Here is a 23,870-nt window from a genome sequence, read left to right as displayed (position 1 = left end):
AAAATATTTTGCACTACTACTAGGCACCCACAGCAAAACCTCAGTCTTCAAGAGTTATTAAATTTGAACTCCAGCAAGATTTGTTGCCAACACCATAGCTAAGATTCTACTAAAATCTTTCAGCTATATTGCAGTTAGGATCTTCTGGAGTACCCAGAAGTGGTGTAAGAATTGTTCTTCTCAGTTTCAAGAGAGAGAATTCTACATACTCACATAGAAGCATATAAGATTTCTTGAGCAAGTCCCAGATGTGGCAAGACAACTTGTTTCTCCATTGGAAAGATTACAGCATGCACAGGTCTACAGAGGTTTTAGTATTGCATGTGATAAACAAAATAATTGAAGCACAATAAAATCTCAAGCATGCAGTAACAAATCATGAGGTCAGACACCACAAAGTGTTTATGCATTGTTTATTGAACTTCAAATTCCATGGTACATCATAGATTAAATAGTTAAAAACTGTTTACTATCATACAGTGTTCAGAACAATCTTTCAAAACACCTCTTCGGACAAAACTAAGAGCCAAATTCAAGCACAATTCCCCCAGAGCAGAATGCTAGGGGTAGAAGAAAGCTTCAGAGTAGTGACTGTACACAACACTACACAAAGCATGACAGCACGCCAAGTCATTGCTCTCTGCTGCAACACGTGCTTCAAAGAAGTTCTATACAACACTTATTACCATCATGGACAGGCACCTACTATATTAGTGGGACAGATTACACTCAGACCTTGCTCCTCAAAGATTTCAATACTCCACATAAGAGTACAGACTTAATTTTAGGTTCTGTGCTGTTTTACATTAGAGCTGAAACCGGATTTGAGACTATTAGCACTAAATATAGTCAATCGGCAAGAGCAAACTGACAAGGTCTTGGGTTTAGGCTCTTCAATCCCAACACACAAGGTGTCTTTAAGATAAAAATTTCATTTGTAGGCATGATGTCACCTGAAGTCAAACAGTTACAAATGTTAACACAGCAATGTCTTTGATTAATTTGAAGTTCTAGACTGGTTGAGGTGGGAGACTAGTGCTTGAACTGCACTGCTCAACATCGCATCCTACCTTAACTGAATATACAATTAAGTAAAACAAAATGCATCAAAAATAAATCAGTTAACTGTAAGCTGTTGGCAAGAATCGTTCAATTGTATGTGCCTTCTATCTCAAACATTTGTACAAGACACTGGAGTCTAGAAGTGTTAGCTTTAACTTGTGCAACTTAAGAATTTCCTTCAGGAAGAGTTCAGTCATCTGACCAGATGAAGAGATCTCCCAGCCTTGCATGGTAACATCAGTTGTAGCTCACCTCACAATAAGGTTCCGAGCCAGAACGTCACAGAAGCACAGTAGTGCTGATTCCAAGCAAAGTCAGGATTTACAGTTCCAGATTTCCCTGCTGTATTACTGTTTCCATTTGCAACACTATCTACTGAGGAAGCCTCACAAAGGCACCGCTCCCAGCTGCAATACACCGATGCAAGTGTTTATTTTGCTGCAGAGCAGTTGGATGTATTAGAGCTTCCACAGAACCAAGTGTGCACAACATGAAAACATGTAAAACAGCAGGTTTAACCTCAGCAGCCCCTTTGAGTGATGTCTTGTCCTGAAGATTTTGTAATATCCATTGTAGTGAACACCTGCAAGACACCAAAAGAACAGCTTACTGTTGCTCTGTATTACCATCCACATGGCTATTTGTCTTCTCTTGTAACAATACTAGATTTCTTTGAACTGTTAGAATGGAAAACAAGTTGCAGTGCACAATTAACACCTTTTATATCACATGTAAATACCTTATGTTTAGAAGTTAAGCAAATACTAAATAAAGCACTTTTTTCTTGCATCTAGGTAACCATCTTCAAAAGCAGGTTTTAAATCCAGCGGTGCCCTCCCACTCCCTTACCTCTCCACAAGTTGGATGGATACCAATTGTTTCATCAAGTAATTCTTTGGTGAGACCACATTTTATGGCAGCAGCAAAACCTTGGGTAATTTCACCAGCATTAGGGCCAAGAACATGAAATCCTATCACACGATTCTTTAAGACAGGTAGAGAACAAAACATGAATTAGTGCAAGGTAAAGTTTAACAAAAGCTCTAGTATGTAACTCCCACTACACGAAAAATATATGTTACGCAAGCAGGTCAATAGCAAGAGTCTACCAAAAAATGAACTGCTCCAGAGAAAGTAGTTCTGCCGTTCTTTTCAGTCCATTATAACAGAATGAAACAAGCTTTAAAGTGAATGTTTTAAAATCACTGCACAGCACTAATTTAAAGATACTGCCTAAAACTAAAATGGTTCTAGTTTTGTTAGATGTTTTTATGATTTTATAGATATACAGTGTATTTAGTGTGTTATTTAAGATTATTTTTCTACATAAAATTAGGTCAGATAGAGGCCCTGTTTACATTGTTTGTTAAAAATCTGATAATGGAGAGCTTCACTGGCTGCTCCTTTCCTCTCCAAGTTAACAAGAAGGAAAATGTAAACATTATAGGCTTTAATTTTGAGCAAGCTGTCTCTGTAGCAAGATCTAGAGTGACGACAACAGGCTAGAAAAACAAACCTCATCCATTTTAACCTGTTTAATTGGTTTATCAAGAGGAATACAAACAATGTTTTAAAACATTTTCCCAGGATGTTCCCATACTTCCAGAGATGTCCCAGCCCAGGCGTAGCTATGATTTGCCAGACAGGATACAAATTCCTCATAATTATGTATTTACCTTGCGTTCTTCTCCAGCATCCTAGGAAAACACCTTTCACACAGAAATCTAGAAGTCCCTCCCTCCATTATGTTCTTTTCATCTGGATTACATGCAACAAGGATCCAACAAAAGTATAACTTTACACCTTTCCACAGTCTTTGAGAAAGGGTTTACGTGGGCTAATAAGGAAGAGAGTAGGCTTACTTCCTTTTAACTTAAAGGCCATGCTATTCTATCATGCCGTTTGTTCTCTCCCATTTTAAATGCCAAAAGCCCTCATTTGTTTGTCTGTTTCCCCAGACAGTTTTGTGGAAAAATACAGGGTGGCATTGGCATTTATTTTTTGCCACAAGAACCACCTACTGATCACTAGAAATCCCCATCTCTCATCAGTTTTCTAAGACAAAGCACATGTTTTTCAACTCTGTACTTTGAAGAGGGCAAAAAACACAGGGTCCAGAAACATAAAGCAAGGCACCAGGTAGTACAGTTACTCAAAACCCACTTGGAAGAAAAATCCTGGCAAATCTCTTTGCAAATCTATCCTGAAACATGAACTCAGGATGAAGTTTCATGATGTATAAAGCTACCACTTCCTCAAACAGCTGTTACACCAAAACAAAACCATCATCTCTCCCGCCAAACCGATTAGACCTCTTAAAAAAATACTTATGTTAACAGAATGGGTAGACCTGGCCTCAGGCAGGCCAAATAAAAGATACTAGTCTTTTGGCTGGTCTAAAAAGACATTTCAAGAATACACTCAGCATATCCATTCAAGCTTGCTACTCACATTGTCATGTTTACTGCAGATAATTTTTGCGTAACAAGTATTGTTATCTCTGCCTGGTACTGTCCATTCAAGTGGCCAGAACAAACTGTGATAAACCTGGGAGGACGACAAGAAAGAGAGCATTATAGTTTGATTAATTCAGTCAGACATAATTCTGATTTTTAATGTCTTTACAAACAGGTGGTTTGACATTTAACCCACTAGGTTTTCATAACACATACTAGACAAGACAGTGATTTTTGTTCCTCCCTCAGCCCAAGCAGCTTGTCCATCCTCCAAAAGTCAAAAAGTCAGTAGAGGAAGACTTGACGCAAACCACATACCTCTGATTTAAATACTTGATTAAAATAGCAACAGCTATACGATACAGGATTTTAAGATCATACTTTCAGAAAGAGCAGTGCTTTAGTAGTACAAAATTAATACCTAGTTACTACAAGGTTAAATCTATCCTGCAAAACAGCTAACAGCAGAAGCTAAATAATGCCAAGTACATTGGAAAGATTTAAGGAGTTAAACACAAGGCATGCAAACAGCTTTAACAAAACTCTTCAGAGAAGTGCAAAAGCCAGAAATTACCATAAAACAAGGAAGTTACACCCGATACTCCCAATTCAAGTAAAGTGAACAAGCAGAAAATAGGCAGTTCATCATCCCAGGAGTCTGGCGTACTACAGCAATAAATTTTTAATTCACAACAAAAAAGCCACCTACGGTTTTGCAACCTGAGTTTGGCCTCCAGAAGTCAGACACCTCTCAGCAGCATGCAAACAGCTATGCATAACTCTAAACCGTATGAAGTCCAGCTGTGGATTTCTGGGAGTCCAATACCTTGTTAGCCAGGTGACAACAGTCCCACAACCAAAGACCTATCTGTCTAACCTACTAATCTTGTTTTAAACACTGTGCCTTGGGTGTAAAGCAGCAAAGCCCAAGAAAAAAAAAAGACTCAAGCTACAAGTTAAGTGCTCTCACCTCCAAGTTTTGCTTTCCATATTCTTCTATGGCTCTTTCTTCAGCTAACCCACAGCTGCCATACTCTAAAGGAGTAAACACTGTCGTTGGTACATTGATATAGTCACACTAAAAATAAAAAACAAAATTTATATTTAGAGTATTCAAGTTTATACAGTATAACAGGAAAAGTTCATTAGCACTTTTTTTTTTTTACACAACACTTGCAGTGCCCACAGTCCAGTGGACAGACCAACTGGTGTTATTGCAATTTTGAGGCAAAAAGCACAGAAGTAAGTTGCATTCTTATAGCCTTACCTTTGTGGAACTACCACCATAAAGTCTACGGGCTAGCAGTTTTCCTGCCTGAATGGCAACTGGGGTAAGTTCAAGCTTTCCATCCAATATATCTCCAATAGCATAAACATAAGGCACATTGGTTTGTTCTTCATCATTTACAGGTATTTTTCCATTCCTTTAAAACAAACAGAAAAGAGAACAGAGTTCAGTATCATAACCTTCCTCAGAACTCAGCAAAACACAGAGGGGAAAAGTTCTGCTACAAAGACGTTAGTTTAACTACTGAGCACATTTTATTAAATATGCTTATGCTTTTTTCAGTTCAACTGCAAACTCTTCAGAGCATCAATTACCTCTGACACATGATTGAAGTCAGTATTCAGTGGGCCAGTTTTGACCTGAGCAACAGTGCGTGTCTGATGACAGTGACGTTACTCAGACATCTTTCGACTTACGATCTTTTACTTGATTATACAGCTTGCAATGAACACTTTCCCCTAAGGGGAAAGAGCTGCAACATCATTCATGTTTAAATAAGTTGGCTTACTAAGTTTTCAGCTGCTGCAACCTGATCTTAATTTTTTTTTTCTCCTAAACAACATAACCCTGCCTCTTGCTTTGCAAGAGTTTTGCACTGACACCAGAGAGGAGTAAGAAAAAAGTTAACTACATAGGAAGAAAGTAGTTTGCTGCCTCCAAATTCCTAAATTAACTTGCCACATGAGCTGCATAAAACGTTTACTTCAACAGAATATTAAACTGTAGTTTTTAAGTAAATTAAGCAAATATATTAAATCTATTCCTTAAGCACAGTGGCCAACAAGTAGGTATTAATTCAGAATAGGTTTTTCTATAAAATACATAAATAAATTGAGTTAATTGACAACTGTACTCAAATCCAGGAGAGAAAAAGTTTTAAAGGTTCACATAATTGCTAGGAGAGTGACAATTGAAGCAAGAGAGCATCACTATCATCAAGTAATGTTAAAGAGGTAAAAAAAAAAAATCACTACATTCAGTGGCTTAAGGGAGTTGAGCAATACTCACTTTTCATTGATTTTGACACCAATTGTCTCTAAACCAAGATTTCTGGTACACGCATCACGACCAATGGCTATCAACACCTAAAAACCCAAAAAATAAATGCAATAATTTTATGCAAGAAAAGCATGATCAGCATAATACTTCCTTTGGCCTTTTTCTGAAAACACTCCGTGAAGCATATGTTTGAAGTGACTTTTCAAAAAAATCTTTAAAAGAGCCACCAACAGTTCAGGCTCCCCCATGTGCAACTTGTTTCAGACACAAACAGCAAAACTTTAATATCAGAACAAAAATAGAAGCAACACCACTGTTCCCATGAAAGTCCAGACACAATGTTTCACCCATTCTGCTAACAGGGGTCAAAGATTAATATTCACTTTTCACGTATTTTTTTCTGCCAGTAACTTTTACATGAACGTTTTTTCAAGCAGTATTTCCTTTTACCTTTTTCCTGAACAAATTTTAAAGTTTTTTTCATACATTTTCACGTGTTGCTATACGTAGTTATTTCAAATCCAGAAATGCTTACAGTGTTATATTCTTCTTCAAAGATTTCTGGTCCCTCAGTAGATTTTGCTGTCACTTTAAGTCTTCCAGGCATGCCTTCCTCCAGCTGTTCAACCTGCATAAATATTTGTAAACAGCAGAGCTCACTTACACTGTCACTTCAAACCTTAACCTACTAATCTATCATTCAGCAGTAAGAGAAAGCTTAATCTCATAAAACATTTATTCCCATACCGAACCAAAGCCTTCCAGGACAGTACATGCATTCTACACGTGCTGTTTAAAGTAATTTTGCATGGAGGGAAGAAACCTGAAGAAAGCACTTGCCTGAACAGGTACAAACTTCCTGATGAACTTTACGCCGTGTGTTTCCATGTGAGCACCTATTTTTTCCGCCATTTCTTGGTCAAAGCCCCGAAGGAGTATGGAACGCACCATCACTGTGACGTCTAGACCTAGACCAGCAAGAAATCCTGCACACTCTAGAGCCACATAGGAAGCACCCACAACAAGAGTTTTGCCAGGGCAGTAAGGCAGGGAGAAGAGGTCATCACTAGAAAGAAAAGAAGTGTAAGTTACAAGGTTCTTTAAACACAAGCTTGTTTGGCTTTGCAAACACTACAGCAGACTAACTTCATCCTGTTATGCCTATTCATCTTACCTTGTAATACAATATTCTTTATCTCCAGGGATACCCAGATATCTCGGCCTCTCTCCTGTCGCCAGGACAAAAGTCTCTGCTGTGTGATAGGTTACTTGTCCTTTTCTATTAGTTGCCTGTTTATATAGACACAGTTACAGTCTTTATGATAGTAACAGGTTTTAAGTTTAAAAAAATTGAAAAATTCAGCAATCCTCTCCTTAAATATTGTGGATATGTTTAAGAATCAAGAACAAGCAGTTTCAAACAAGAACTAATGCATTTAGACAGCCATGCAGGTCACCGAAGAACAACAGGTTTAAACCACAAACTATCAGGCTTTTCTCACATCAGTTAGAGCACTTACAATAATTAACTCTGAATCCTGCCCATTTAAACTACTCATTTAGATTGGATTGTTCATAACAACAATAACTTTACTTTCAAGTTACAAAAAGCCACAACAAATTAAGCCCTCCCTGCCCCTCATTTCCAATAAAAAGCCAACACAATGGTAGTGACAGAGTAACATTAATTTCTACATTAGCCTGAGAACCAATTAAAAAAAATAATCTAGTTACACGATTTTAGAGGGCCTAAGACCCAACCTTAAATGAATTCAAACTAATTCAACCTCTAGAGGCCCCTGGTCTTGGGAAATTCCATCTTGGCAATGCATCTCTCAAAATCTGACTTTGGTTCTTGCTCTTCAGCTATTTTCAAACACAAATGAAGGGAAACTTCTCATCGAATCATCAGGTAATTCAGGTTGGAAGGGATCTCAGGAGGTCATCTAGTGTAACCTCCTGCTGAAAGTCTTTCTGTTCCACTTCATTTATAGAATAAGGACAATTAAGCAGATGACCTGCACACCTGTGCACTAGAACAGTTGGTAGATGAGGTAAGTTTTTCGGTGCTGGTGTCTGTTTGAAACGCATATAGTTCAGCCTTCATAAACTCATACTGAAAACAGGGAATTACACCCACTGAACCGAACAGTTGTCTTCAATATGCACTTTGAAGTTACCTTTGCTACAATATGATCACTTACAGCAAGATTGCCAGCGCATGTTTTGTCTTGCAAAACTGACAGTTTAATTCTTACGCTGATACAGCATAAGGTTCTAGCTGTGCTGTTACGCAAGTGCTTAATATGAACTTAATTTCAGTAGGGTTTTTTTGTTTTAGCATGAAGATTTCCCAAGTGGCAAAACCATACAGCTAAAACTTTCCTTTTTTTGGTTTTTTTTTCCTGTCCTCACTGAGGTGGCTGACCTCAGTCATGGAATCAGCAACCGAGACCACTGTAGTCTGTTCATGCACGATGTTAAGTTTACAGATATCCACATTACTCTTGCATAAGCCACTAGGTTTGCAAATACTGAGGCATGTGCTAAAGTACAATAATTTGAGTCAATAACTTATTTCACAAATGAATTTTTAACTTCAGTTGACTTAAACTGGCAGCACCTACAAGGAAAAGGCTTCATGTTGAATTTTAAAAGGCGGTTTTAGAACACAAGTTTTTCCTCCTAACTAAATGTTTTAAAAACAGCACATACCTTAATTTTGTGTGGTTCAATGAATTCCCCATAAGAATTGAGGTATGTCACAGACTTCTCTCTTAAGGACACTCGATAGCCCCAGTTTAAAGAACCAATGTAGTTTTGAATTGCTTCTACCATGATCCCCCAGTTATGTTTCACTGAAACAAGACATTAATTTTGTATTTCAACAAATCAAAGTGCAATGAACCCTTAAAGAAAAAATTAAGCCCTATTCATTGTACATCATGCGAACAAAACAGCATTATTTTTAGTTATGAGGATACACATTAAAGTCTTGTTCTACTACACTAATATTTACTTGACTTGTTACTATCCGAAATAAGCCCATTCTAGAAGCTCTTTCATTTAATTCACATAATATGGGAAACAAAACACAATTACATTTCAATCCTGAAGGTTTCTATTACTCAGAAGGAGGATGCCTTCTGATTCACCTCAGAAAACTACTGAACTCTGCCTCTAGTTTACTAAGTCCAAAGTAGAAGAATGATCTTGAGCTCAGAGTCTCATCTGTACTCTGTCCTGGTCTGTCCTCTGCGTTCTTACTAACCTTGTTCTTCATACTGCCATCCGTACTTCCTTGAATCCTGGAGTGCTTGACCCAGAAGTGCTGCCTGATGCATTAGCTTCTTAGGAATGCAGCCTACATTTACACACGTGCCACCAAGTCCTAAAATGGAAAGAACTGTGTTGTTAGCTGTGTGAACAGGATATTTATGCTTTTCCTACCATGTGCTTTGTACAATCATCCATATATCAGTTGGTGATGTTTGCTATAACCATCCAAGTAACGTGACACTTCTGTTGTAAGAGATTTTAAAATACAATGAACACACTAAGCTTAAAAAGTTCATAATTCAGTTTAAGAGTTACTTGACTCATTGCACCAAGAAGGGTACAATGTGTTGTCTTAAACACTGACCCAGGATACTTCAGAATGGTTCAGATTTTAGTCAGATTGGCAAGCAAGGCAAAAAGCCTAGAGTTCCTGAGTTTAGTGGAATTTGAATTACGTATTTGTTTGAAATCTTAGCTATGAAAGCACATTCATAGCTCGACTCAACAAAACTTGGCCAATAAAATTCCTTACTCATTCTCAACTGCCAATAGCATTAATAAAGTCAGACAGTTGTCTTTAATTATGGAAAGGTGAGGCATGCAGAGCCATGCAGTCATATTGTCCTAGAGGTAGCCTAGATCAGTTGTCCACAAAACAGAACTAAAAGGCAAAAAAGCCCACACAAACATGAGAATGTGAACACACACACACATGCTATTTGGACATGATTTGAAAGTGAATGGAACTGGAACGACATTTGACAAAGAACTGAGAGTTAGGAATGCACAAAGCAGAAATAACTGTCCTGAAGAGTAGGCACACCAGGAAAACAACTCTTTTGTTATCTGTGTTCCAAAATTATAGAAATTCAGCCACACTTTCTAAGAATACAAATCCATAATATCTAAGAACTCAGCATGTATCAGTGGCACTCAAACATAAAATACAAGTTAACAGCTTACCCCATGAGGTTCCAAGAGGCGTTGGAACAACATAATCTAATACCATTACTTTTTTTCCCAAGGTAGCAGCTTCCTATAAAAACAGAGACAAGTCAGCATTAGCTAGCTTTCTGCATGGCCAAGAATGTCTGCTCATTTACAGTCATGATATACTTAGCACTAATAAAAGGCTCATTTGCTAGTTAGCCTCATTATCATATATGGCTCTTCTATCTCCTTCACTAGACAAAAACTATTACTTTGTTCCAGACCTTGAATGGACGCTTATGTTCAATGCTGCACCCATACCATCCAACACCACCAAAAGCCATGATCTGAAGAGGGTACAAGGTGGACATATCAGCCTATGATCCTCTCCTACTTCACACAAACAAATATTTATGCCGTTTGCTCCCCATTTCTCTCAGGAGGGCAGGACTGACTTGGCATGTTCGTGAATAAAAAAGTGATGTTAAACTAGAGATAGTTCAATGGAGGACCACCCAGATGCTCAGGGGGCTGGAGCACAGGCCTTATGGAGAAGGGTGAGGGAACCTGACACATACCCTTCCAAATCCACCTTTTCTCCAGGCTGACTCAATATCACCTTTCCAAAGCCTCTGAGGAGGTCATTAAGATGATTGTGCCAGGCCCTCCACCCTGGTGAGTAGTGGAGGGACCAAGGCAGTGGCCATAAGCTGAAATAAGAGTTTCAGACCAGGTATAAGGAACTTTCACACCAGAAGGACATTCAAGCAGTGAAACAGATTTTCCAGAAAGGCTGTGCCATCTCTACTCTGGCTGTTTTCAAGACCCAATAGAATGAGGTCCTGCATAATCTTGTTTGACCTCAGACTTGATCCTGCTTGGAGCAGAAACTTAGATTAGACATCATCCTCATGTCCATTTCAACCTGAATAATCCTATGATACTCTATCCAAGAAATTACAAGGTACTCGAGTTAAACTAACCATCGTTTGATCTTTCAAAGGCTTGGATGAAATCTGTAGGTGCCTCAAATCTGCTGAAGAACTCCTGCACAGTTACGGCAATCCTGGCCTCAAGCAAGGTTTACCCAGCTATCTTGTATTCTGTGAATACCTGACCTCTCCCACTCTCAACAGTGTGGTAATTATCACCAAGTTTATAACCAATGTCCCAGAAGGCACTGTGAGAAAAGATCTGGAGCATGTTGAAAATGGCCAATTGGCCAATTGAAGAATTCAGTTGTCACCTTTTCCTGCCTGCCTTACATTTATCTAGTGAAAGTTGCATGCTTAAACCATATTGTTGTACAGCAGTCGCCAAGGCTGTCAATAACATCACCATGCCCAAACCATAAACTGACGGTTAGGATACCTGGCTGAGAGGTGCGGAGTGTGTGTTCAAATCCCTCAGGCAGAAGAGAAAACTGAATCCACACCTTAGGCCCTGAGGGACTCTGAACAACAGCTAATGGTATAAGATGTGCACAATCTCTTATTACCATTTCTGAAAAAGCAGCTAGAAAGAAAACTAAGGAGTGAACCAGTTCCTTGAGAGAACAGCTGAAAGCACTTCATTTTAGATGACTGGTGGTCCCGATTCCTAAACAGTCAAAACTGCTTCAGGAGTAGCCTTTAAGTTTTCCAGATTACCATTTGGAAGTGTTAAAAAACCCTGCGTACTACACATGAAGAGAAAATACCTAAACTTGTTTCCAACTTCAGCCAGGAACCTAAACCTGATTATTAGGATTGAGACCTGAACAGACATTGGCTAGAAACTGGTCCACACAGACCATGATTTCCTGCGTAAGCACATTATTAGACCACTACTGATCCATTAATTGACAAGCTGAATGGTAATAATCATCAAAATATAGGCTGTTTTATACTAGTGGGATTAATAGAGACTAACTCTTGAAGATGCTTCACATACAACCTATTCTTTAATGCAATTTTCCTGTCATACCTTGGAACACGCAAGTCCACCTGAGCCACCACCGATAATAATGAGGTCATAATCATAGGGTTCTGCATCCTTGCTATCGCCAAGAAGTTTCTGCAGTGATCCATCGTGATAAGCCTGGGAGGGGAAAAAACCAACAAATTACCACACACATTTCTGAGCAAACAAAAACTGAATGACACTGCCTTCTCTAACCTAGATTGCCCAGTCTAATATGTCACACAAAGTTTCATTATGACCAAACAGCAAATTTACTCAGTTGTCCTGTCTACTTCCAGCTGATTTTTAAAGAAAAGTTACCTGGTAAGTTGAATCACAGCCACCTACGTGGGTTCCATTCACAAATACATTAGGCACTGTCCTCTGATTAGTTAGCTCTGCTAACACTTGCTGAATACTGGGTCCATCAGCTAAGAATAAAAGGAACAGGTACATTATAGAACAAGTTTCAAGGGAGCTTTTAAAACAACCTGAAGTATTAAAGATTTGGACTGCAATATACTGTAGGCCTGCCAAGAAAATTATAAGCATCACATCTGTAGACTTCCTGACCATAAGCCATTCTTCAGAAACTACTTCTCAAACGAGCATGCTTAAATACAGAAGACAAATTCTTACTTCAAGCCATGATTCTACAGAATGGAGTAAAGTTGAAGTAATACAGGGAGTAAACTCTATTTCCTGGATTATCAGCCTCTTCCCGACAGTGTCACACTTGGTAGTACACAAAAATTCTTTTCCAGATATCACAGGATATCATACAGACAGCTCTTCTTTCATGAGAATTGTCTGGTTTTGGAGTATGTTCTGTGTAAGTGCACATAGTTTTGCCCAGCAGCTTTATATTATGAGAATATAGGGATAGGAAGAATGAACATGCTCTTCCTTCTACTTCCCCTAAAGCTACCTTTAGACTTTTTAAACCCACTATATTGTCTTAGACCTTCCAGTTTTAAGATTATCATTACCTGACTCATTATCTGAATCACCAGCACCTATACTCAGGCTAAACTGGGATCTCTCAGCAGCTGTCCAGCAGTAAACATGGGAATGAGAATTTACAGCAATCACTTCGACTACAATCTTTCTACTCCAAGACCCTATCTATTTAGTATTAGTAATCAGAGCTGTTGCAATACATTATTGATTAGAAGTAATTCCAGGAAAAAATGACTGTGCATTGGACTTTGCATATCTTGGGCTATAATTAGTTCATATCACAACTGTAATAAAAAGTAAAAATAAGTAAGAGATGCCGTGCATCAATACATACATTTTTCTCAAACACTGCTTAGGCACAAGCATTAGCATTTTAAAAAAGCACCAGAAACTGTTTTTTAAAGATAAAAAGGTAACACACATTCAACAGCTTACCAACAGTACAATTAAGAGTTTACCAAGAATTATGTTAGAAACCACTTGTTCTCAAAACTACATTAAAAGCTATGTTTATTACGTACATATACGCACAAGGCACTACATGTACAAATACTAAAGCAGCTTGGGCTTAAAAAAAAACACACACACACCTCTAACAACAGCCAAGGTACTGGCATTTACCTTTCCTTCCAAAGACTCTGCAACTTTCCTTACGAAGGTCACCCATATACCCAGTCAAACATTAACAATTAAACTAAAGCCACTAAAGAACCTGGGGTAGGAGGAAAACACCACAGGCTTTTTCCCAAAAGACATAGCTTGTCAAAGAGAAACGAGATTTCACATCCTCTATCAGTCGATTTGTACAGAAAGAGTAAAAGCCTTCAGTTACATTAAAAACACATCCTGTATTAAAATCCCCGTTGAAGCCTAATCGCATTTATCTCTGCATATATTAAAATTGATTTTGTTTTATATACCTCCAATTAGTTCAGGACAGCTTAAAAAGTCATGCAGTAACCCACTTTTAGTTAAGCAGCATTGTGATAGATTTTCTTTCTACTTACCAGTTACATCAAGTTCCAAAGCATAGTACTCCACATGCAGAGAGCGGAAGAGCTCTTTCACCTACGACAGAAACAGACACAACGTGCCAGTGCAAAGGTTTCACAAGATCTGATACACAGCTCAGGGTAAAACTTGATTGCTGGACTAACACAATTTTAAGTCTCCATTGTTATGCTTCGAGGGTCTAGCTTTACATGGGTTTTGTAAAGCTTGGCACTACCACATTTTGCACATTCCTCACCGAAACCAGACTATTTAACAGCACTCAGGTTAAGCAACCCATATAGCAGCAACTTTCAAATACAAATTTCATTACCATAAGTTTCTATATACAGTTTGCTTAGCTGCAGACTTCTCCATCCCTGACAGGTATCAAAAGCCATGAGAATAACCGCCATATGGAAAAACATCAAAAAGAGAGAAAGTAGCAGCCACATCCATTGATAGTACTAAGGGAAGAAATAATAATAATTAAAAAAAAAGGGAGCAGAGGACAGCATGCAAAACAAAACACTGTCAAGTAAATGCAAAAAAAAAGTGCATTATAAAAAGCTACAGAAAAGGCAATACTTTTCAAGTGTACTCAGTATTAGGACAGCTCATGCCTACCAGCACTGCATTCACTTTTGGCTGCTGTACTTCAGAGAAGTTTTAGAACAGGCAGAGAACGATTGCTTTAAGGAATCAGTGAGTTGGGTTTAACACAGAAAAGATGAGGAAAGAAATAGCTGTGTTTAAAACTTCCTTGACTACCTCAAGGAAGAGAAGCAGTAGTGGATGGAGTAAGAACTAATGGTCTTGAACTGCATCAAGAGATTGAGATTAGACTTTGGGAAAAGTTTTTTTGCATAGGAGACACTGGAATGTATTGCCTAGGTAGATAATCTTCATCAGTGACTGGCTTCGAAGTACATGTCCAAAATGTTTCAACTACAGCTCCTTCTACCCTGAGGCAGGGGACAAGGCTAGATGATCTCTTGATTTTTTTTTTCTAGCTCTGATTTTTGGTTTGCTGTTTAACACCACCTGCCTCAGCCTCCAGGAGCAGGCAGGAGTGGTTCTAACATGTTTGCCATTGTTCTACTAAAGCAGTCATATCTTGCCTGTGAATTAAGAGAGTTGATATCAGAAGGTAACAGTTACATTTTTCAACCTTTAAAATTGTTATTCTTTTCCATTAAGCAGGAGAAGCATTCTGAAGATGCTTGGTCATTAAAAGGCTGCTTTTCTCCTGCATTGCCATGAATAAATGCAGATACAGTAGCACTACAGTATGTCCTAGAATCATGTTTCACGCATCCAGTAGTCAGCAACAAATAAAAGACCTCTCTATATAAGCCTAGTCTTAAAAAGAAAAAAAAACCAAGCCACCCTAAACGACAACTTAGTTGAGATGCATGCTTGATTACTTCGCTGAAATGCCTGTACACCAACACATGCAGCATGGGGAATAAACAGGAAGAATCTGAGATCCGCACGCGGTTGCAGGGCCATGGTCTCATTGCAAATACAGACACGGTGGAATAGCTCACATGACTGGAATGCTGTTGTGGATGGCTACCTACTTTTTTGGTAAGACAGACCAGCAAGGTGGTAGAGTTGCTCTTTATGTGAGACAGCAACTGGAGTGTATTGAGCTCTGCCTAGGGGTGGACGTAGAACAAGTTGAGAGAATATGGATAAAGATTTAGGGGCAGGCTAACATGGGGGACGCTGTTGTGGGTGTTTACTACAGGCCACCTGATCAAGAAAAGGAAGTCAATGAGGCCTTCTACAGACAATTGGAGCTAGCCTCATGATCACAGGCCCTGGCTCTCATAGTGGACTTCAACCATTCTGGTATCTGCTGGAAAGACAACACAGCCAGGTGCCTACAGCCCAGGAGGTTTCTGCAGAGCATTGAAACTTCTTGATGCAGATGGTAGAGGAACCAACAAAGCAAGGTGTGCTGCCAGACCTTGTACTAACAGAGAAGGACTGGCTGGGGATGTGAAGGTTGGGAGCAGTCTTGGCTGCAGCAACCATGAGATGGTGGGGTTCTGGATCCTGTGTGGAAGAAGCAGGGCAGTAAGTAGGATTGCAATCCTGGACTTCAGGAGATCTAGCTTTGGCTTCTTCTAGGACCTACTTGGAGGAATCCAGTGGGTTAAGGATCTGGAAGGTGGGGATGTGGTCCAAGAGAGCTGGCTAATATTCAAGCATCACTTCCTCCAAGCTCGATAGGTGCATCCCTATGAGGAAGAAATCAAGCAAAGGGAACAGGAGGCCTGTCTGGATGAGCAAGGAACCTCTGGCAAAACTCAAACAGAAGACAGACATTTATGGAAAGTGGAAAAAGGAACAGGCCGCTTGGTAGGAATATAGGAATGTCATCAGAACATGCAGAGAGGTGACAAGAAAGGCTAAGGTCCATTCAGAATTAAATCTGGTGAGGGATGTTAAGGACAACAAGAAGTGCTTCTTCAAGTACATCAGCAGGAAAAGGATGGCTAGGGAAAATGCAGGCCTGATGCTGAGTGAGGTGGGTGCCCTGGTGATGAAAAGTACAGAGAAGGCAGTTACCGAATGCCTTCTTTTCTTCAGTCTTTACTGACAAGACCAGTCCTCAGGCATCCCAGACCCTGGAGCAAAAAGGGGAAGTCTGGAGAAAGGAAGACGCTCCCTTAATTGAGGAGGATCACATTAGAGATCACTTCAGCAAACCTGACACCCACAAATCCACGGGCCCCAACAGGATGCACCCCCTAAGCCCTGAGTAAGCTGGCAGATGTTACTGCCAAGCCTCTCCATCTTTGAAAAGTCATGAAAAACAGGAGAGATGCTCAAGGACTAGAGAAAAGTCAATGTCATTCCAGTTTTCAAAAACAGCAAGGAGAAGGACCCAGGAATCTACAGGTTGGTCAGCCTCACCTCCATCCCTGGAAAGGTGATGGAACAGCTCATCCTGGATTTCCTCCACATGCTTAGAGATGAGAAGAAGGTTATCAAGAGTACTCCATCCACATGGATTCACCAAGGGGAAATCATGCCTGACCAACCTAATAGCCATCTGTGATGGAACAACTAGCTGGATCAATGAGGGGAGAGCAGCAGACGTTGTCTTCCTTGACTTCAGCAAGGCTTTTGACACTGTGTCCTATAACATCCCCATACGTAAGCTCAGGAAGCATGGGTTAGATGAGTGGACAGTGATGTGGATTGAGAAATGTCTGAAAGGCAGAGCTCAGAGGGCTGTGTTCAACGATGCAGAGTCTAGCTGGCTAGCAGTGTTCCCCAGGGGACAGTACTGGGTCCAGTCTTGTTCAACTTACTCATCAATGACCTCAGTGAAGGGATAGAGTGTACCATCAGCAAGTCTGCTGATTATTCAAAACTGGGAGGAGTGGCTGATACACCAGAAGGTTGCGCTGCCATTCAGTGAGACCTGGAGAAGAACCTAATGAAGTTCAATAAAGGCAAGTGTAGGGTCCTGCACATAGGGAAGAATAACTTCATGCACCAGTACAGGCTGGGGCAGACCTGCTGTTGAAGGCAGCTCTGTGAAGAAGGACCTGGGAGTTCTGGAGGAAAGCTGTCACTCATGAGCCAGCAGTGTGCCCTTATGGCCAAGAAGGCCAATGGTACCCTGGGGTGCATTAGGAGGTGCATGGCCCACAAGTCAAGGGAGGCGATCCTCCCACTCTACTCTGCCCTAGTGAGGCTATACCTGGGAGGACTGTGTCCAGTTCTGGGCTCACCAGTTCAAGACAGTGAACTACTGCAGAGGGTCCAGCACAGGGCTGCACAGATGATTAAGGGACTGAGGCATCTCCCTTATGAGGAAAGGCTGGGAGAGCTGTGCCTGTTTAGCCTGAAGAAGGCTGCGAGGGGATCTTACCAATGCCTACAAATATCGCAAGGGCAAGTGTCAAGAGGATGGGGCCAGGCTCTTCAGTAATAGGCACCAACTGCAACACATGTAGTTCCAACTGAACACGAGGAAAAAATTCTTTACTTCGAGGGTGACAGAGCACTGAGACATGATTACCCAGAAAGGCTGTGGAGTCTCCTTCTCTGGACACATTCAGATCCTGCCTGGATGTGACTGTGCAATTTGCTCTCAGTGAACCTGCTTTAGCAGGGGGTTGGACTAGATGATCTCCACAAGCCCCTTCCAACCCCGACCATTCTGTGGATTTACCGGCCCCCCTCAACCCAGCAGAATTCTGGGTGTTTTCCTAACATCAGTTCAGGATGGACCAAGTGTACCATTAACAGATTCAAATCAGGTAGCCTGTTAGAACAGAGATATTTACGATAACATTATGTGTTAAACTGGCAGTACTGAAATTGTGAACTGTCCTTCCACATAGACTATGTCATACCTCATGGCATAGGATGCAGTATTACCTACAGCAGCATTTACTCCTTTGAAATATAATTCACAGACTTATCCATGCCAATAGATATTGTAAGGCAACGCCAAAAAAATATCTGCTTTAATCATAACTATCTGGATGTGAAAACAGCTCTAGCAAGAAGCACTACTTGTCTGTGATGGATCCACTTGCCAACACAGAGTCTGAACAATGAAGCACATTAAGTTGCTGCCAATTCAGAAGAAACCTTTTACAATCATCTTTCTGATGAACCTCAAATTTATTGACAGCACTTCACTAAGAGCAAGTTGAGTCACATCTAATAAGCTTAAAGATGTCAAATACGGTGACTAAAATGTTTTTGCTGTTGCTGTGATCCATGCTGTTACTATGCCAAAAGCCGAGTATTCCAGTGTTTTCTACTGGAGTTTCAGCTTTAGGACAACAAACACAGCTTTTGTATTCTATACCAACTACATAGTAAGTTGCTTACCACATCATTTATCAACTGTAATGTACAAAAAAAAGCTCTGCTTGTATTACTGATTACATTAGTTCTACAAATATAGAATAATTTTGGTTGTAAGGGACCTTTGGAGGACATCTGATCCAACTCCCTGCTCAAAGCAGAGCCAGATGTTAAGGTTGATCAAGTTGCTCAAGCACTGTCCATTCCAGTTCTGAATGTCTTCAAGGACCAAGATACCACAACCTGTCTGAGCTGTTCCAATGTTTGACCATCCTCACAGTAAAGAGCTTCCATTTTATCTCATTGGACTATCTCTTGTCGTAACTTGTATTTTTTGGGCAGGACATGGCCCTTATCCTTTCACTCTGCAAATCTGAGAACAGTGTGGTTGTCTTCCCACTCGATAGCTCAAGACAGCAACTAAAATCCCTCTTCAGCCTTCTCAAGGTTGAGCAAACTGAGCTCCTTCTCCACACATCCAGTGCTTCAGTCCTCTAACCATCTAGGTAGCCCTAAAGACTTCTCTCCTAAACTCACAATTACCTTCAGGCTTGCTTACTGGAATGAGTATGGCTATGGACTGAACGAAAGTGAAACGGCAGTGGAACTGTTCCAGACCTCCCACTCTGCAACTGCTGTTACAAAACCCAAGATGAATGCCGTGAAAGATCTGAAAAAGCAAAGCTTAAAGAGATCTCTACTACAAAGTGATAAGCTAAGAATCTGGAGGGAAGTCACAAAATTAGCTGCTTGGCTGCTGTTTCAGCTTGTAGCAAAGCAGCAGAGTAACAGACAAGGTTTCATTAGTGTGTGTGTGAGTTCTTTTGTTTTTTAAACTGTTAGCAGTGCAACCAGCAGCTGGCAGCAGGCAGGACAGGACAGAGGACATGAGCAGAACAAGAAATGATTACACTCAAGAAAGGACAGATTTAAGAACGCATTTAGGCAAACTTTATTCTCTACTGAGGATATGGAGAAAAAAACAGACTAATGTCAGCATCCTAGTTAGAAGTAGCTATTACACTTTATACTCATGAATAGATCATGCTTGTGTCATGCTAATGAAACCAAGAAAAGTAACAAGTAATGATCAGTTATGAAATCTTCAATACAGGCAAGAGATAATAGATTATTTCAGTTTGGAAAAGAAAATTACTAGGAGTAGAAAGATAACACACACTAATCATGAGTAATATCTAGATAAGGTGAACAGGAAACGATTTCTGAGAAACACTTGCTGGAGCAAAGAGCAACAACTGCATTTACCAGAAAACAATTTTGAAATGAAAAGTAAACCTCCATGCAATACATAAACCAGAGCACTTACTGCCACCTGACACTGTAAAAGCCAAAATTAAAAGGAGATCAAATGATCTATTAGACCAACTAATGAAAGAAAAAATCCACTGAAACCTTTTAACTCGCTAAAACTAACGGCAAACTCAGGTCAAGAAATTCCTGAGCCACACAGGCTGGCAACCTCAGTGGCATACTGGGAAATTTCCTTTCTTACACCTCCAATTGTAAAAATTTGATTTCTCCAGCAAGTGTCTGGGAATGGATACTAGGCTGCACAGTCACTGATATAACCATTTACTTCCCTTCTGACGAATGTAATGGCCTCATTTACCTATTAAACCCTTCCAGTTTTCACAAAAACAGCGACTCAAAAAATTTCCAGATATGATCAAACACTAGATAATTTCTTTGAAACTATGGAATTGATTCTAACACTTCAGAAACACCTTCCTGGAGATGCTTTCTGCCACTAAGGTAGGTAAGCAGGTTTGAAATACACTTCATACAGTAAAGTTAAGTAATAATGGCATGTCCTAGGTCTACTGGTTCACCTGTCAGCTAACATTCTACAATAGCTACAGCTGAGTTGATCAGAAACCCCTGTGGACACAGAATGTAACTGGTAATAGCACAACATGTAACTAGAATAACCAGCAACTTCCATCAACCACAGTTGTTGCTCTTAAAATAACTTCCACACATCAGTGTTCAGACAATTTTTCATGCTAAACCCCTATGTTTTCTTTAGGCATTTCTATCTTTTCCTTCCAGCATGGCTACCTCAATTTGAAATAAAGAATTCTTCCCACTGCCCAAATTACGTCCTTTTAGAGCATGAGTGTTCTCTGCACTAGTGCTAAACATAATCAGTTTTTCTATTAATCCTACCAAAAGCACATTGCTAACAACCATTCACAGTAGAAGACAGACACCGTGCATGCTGTTCATAGCCATCTGTCTTTAAGAACTCAAAACTACGTGATTACATGATAAGTACCCAAGCTGTAACTACACTTTCAAATTATATCCACTTCATTAATTCCACAGACTTGATCAGCTAGCAAGGATGTTGCATTACCCATTGTTCTCCCATTCCTTTCACTATTTTCCAAGACTTCAGTAGGAGTTTTTAATACTCATACTGTTGCAGATAGCTTGTTTTATCACTTAATGTTTCATGTGTGGCTTCCTTCTCTCATAAGCTTTCTTCTTCTAATTCTCTCTGCAATATATACCTCTTCTGCATTTTTTCTTCATTGTATTGCCATTCTCTTCTGTTCCAAACAGAGAAGTAAGCCAAGGAAATTTGCCTACTACAGTAATCACCTCTTCCTCCCTCCCACCCACCCTATCACCTCCAAGTTTATCACTTGTTCTTTCACAAAGATCCATACAGGGTCTTTGAACTCTCCCTCCCAGAAAAGGCAGTGAGAGAGGGACCTCCTACGTGCAATATTCATTCTTTCCAAGATAATATTCCTTATATCTGATTGTTTCCCTGATGCAAGCACCCTGCCTAATGGAGAAGCTCTGAACAAATGCAGGAAAGAACATCAACCTAGATTACCAGACTACAACCAAGTCTGGTTTTCCTAAAGTGTTAGTCTAGCCTCACTGCAATACCAGAAACAGATGACAGGAAAGGCTGCATGATTTAAAAAGTCACTGTACTGTTGTACGATCTCAGAAGCACTGGAATGAGTGCCATGCACATCAACACTTGAGCAATCACCATCACCAAAAGCATGCAGATCAATATGGACAGGCACGACTTCAGCATTTCTCAGTGGACAGCAACGAAGTCCTCAACAAAAGGATTTCTCCCCAACAGCAGATAACATTTTTGTGGACTGGACTTGAGCAAGACTCCAACCCTTCATTTGCTAAAACTTCCACTAAGTTGGTTAATAAGCAAATTTTAGAAGGATGCAAGCTGCCTACTATGCTATACTATCTTTCTGCCAAAACATTCTTGGAGAGAAAGCATTGGTTTTGCCTATCCTCTCATACACAGAAGCTTCCTTTCCCAAAACCTCAATTAAGCTACAAGTGAGATAAGATACATTGACTTAAGTTTTCTACAAGAAGGTCTCGTATCTCCTCCCTCACAGGAGCTACTTGAACTAAACCTGACCTACACATGGGAGTGCAGCTTCTGAGTGTTTTCCTGGTTGCCAGTTCCACTAAGGAACACCAGGACTCAATCCCACGGTTCCAATTATGTTTTTCCACCACGACCACACCAAATATGGTACTATGAGGTTTAAATAAATTTTGTAACATGTTCTTTCTCATCCAAGAATCACAGTGCCTACAAACACCTAGATTCTGTATGGCCTGAGTATAGTTTGCTGGTATCAGAAAATTCTAATGAAGAACCTGTTTTTCTTTAATGATTCTGGCTCAGTACTTACAACTACCCTGTGATATTGATGCCTAACCAGGGCTAGAAAGATTTTTTTTCTGTAAACATCACAATTAATCAACAGTGATTTTTTTAAACACATATTACAGCCAGCTCATGCTATAGAGTCAACCCTCTCCCTCAGGGGTTGGAAAAGAGGGGAAAACTTAACTTATCCCTCCCCAGGGATGCAGCTTTGTCCAAGCTGAACAGCAAAGCAGACTTTCAGTAAGAAAGCAACACAACCAGCACCCTGACCTTCCAGTAACAGCAAAGCTTTTTGGCTGATGCACAAGCACACCGCGCAGAGCTCCCCGCACACTCACCCAGGCCGCAAAGGGGAAGCGCCGCCCGCGCGGATCTCTGCCTCGCTTCAGGCCCGCTAAGGGGCTTTCCAAGGGGTGTCACTTGGTGCTTAACTTCAGAGGGACGGACACCGCACGGCTGCTGCACTCGCTAAACCCCAAGCAGCGGCACCCCCGCACCGGGGGCTCCCCAGCCCCCCCCCCCCGGGGCGGGCCGCCAGCCGCGCCAGCAGGCGCCCTCAGGGCAGATGCCTCCCGCCTCGCACGGCGGCCGCTCCAGACCTGCCTCCTCCCCGCGGAAAGCCCAGCGGCCCAAACGGCGGAGGCGGCTCCCGGAGCCCCCGCTCCGGCGGCTGCCGGCTCCAGGGGAGGCCGCGCGGGGCAGCGCGCCGAGGCGACCCCCGCCGCCGCCTCACCTTATTGCAGTAGGGGCAGTAACTCTTGCTGAAGATCATGACGCGGTGCGAGGCGATGAGGGTCCGCACGCGGAGCTTCAGGCCGTCCCAGTCCGGGAGCTGGGTCTGGCCCGGCGGCGGCATGGCGGGGCCGGCGGCTGCGACGGGCTGTGGCGCGCTGGGACGAGCGGCACCCGCACACGCCCAACGCCCGCACTGACCCTCACCCTGCCCCGCCCCTTCCGGAGCGGCGAAGGTGACGAGCCGGACCGACCTATGCGCAGGGAGCGGGGGGGGGAGAACGCCAAGGAGCACTTCCCGCCCTGTCTTTCAGCTGCCTACACTATGGCTTATTGTAAAATACCAAAGTCTGATTTATAGTAGAGGTGGAAGCGTTACCATTTACCTAAAGGCAATTGGTAGAAGGGATAAACTTGCATTTTATTAAGCCACCCCTCCCCTCTGAGAGGCAGGATAGAATAACCCAAGAGGAGGCAGACGAGAGTGCGCATGCGCAGGAGGCGTCGCGCCGGCCCGGTCGGCGCCAGGGTTGTCTGTGCTGTGGCTGCCCCCGGCGCCCGCTTGTCTCGCCGGTCCCACGGCCTCTCCAGAGGCTGGGGACGGCAGATAGCTCCAGCGAGGAACGAGTGGAGGCGGGAACAGGCGGGAGCTGCGGCCGGCTCAGGGGTGGTTGGCCTTTCCTCCGCCTCCCGTTCT

General features: G+C 41.3%; 1 protein-coding gene across 1 annotated transcript; it reads right to left on the bottom strand.

Moving 5' to 3' along the window:
• Positions 1 to 403: 403 nt before the first annotated feature.
• Positions 404 to 23,386, bottom strand: TXNRD3 (thioredoxin reductase 3). The gene is made up of 16 exons (XM_055709948.1): positions 23,175 to 23,386; positions 13,923 to 13,983; positions 12,277 to 12,386; positions 11,980 to 12,093; positions 10,048 to 10,120; positions 9,077 to 9,196; positions 8,521 to 8,663; positions 6,980 to 7,095; positions 6,646 to 6,871; positions 6,341 to 6,433; positions 5,815 to 5,891; positions 4,786 to 4,942; positions 4,489 to 4,596; positions 3,514 to 3,609; positions 1,912 to 2,046; positions 404 to 1,645 (listed from the first exon to the last, which is right to left on the bottom strand). The coding sequence occupies exons 1-16, from the start codon at positions 23,295 to 23,297 to the stop codon at positions 1,583 to 1,585; spliced, it is 1,815 nt and encodes a 604-aa protein (XP_055565923.1). The 5' UTR covers positions 23,298 to 23,386; the 3' UTR covers positions 404 to 1,582.
• Between the last annotated feature and the right edge of the window lie 484 nt (positions 23,387 to 23,870).

Source organism: Falco cherrug, chromosome 4 (assembly GCF_023634085.1).
Source record: "Falco cherrug isolate bFalChe1 chromosome 4, bFalChe1.pri, whole genome shotgun sequence".
NCBI classification, from domain to species: domain Eukaryota; kingdom Metazoa; phylum Chordata; class Aves; order Falconiformes; family Falconidae; genus Falco; species Falco cherrug.
The sequence above is the reverse complement of the archived record's forward strand: the minus strand, read 5'-3'. Positions and strand labels throughout refer to the sequence as shown.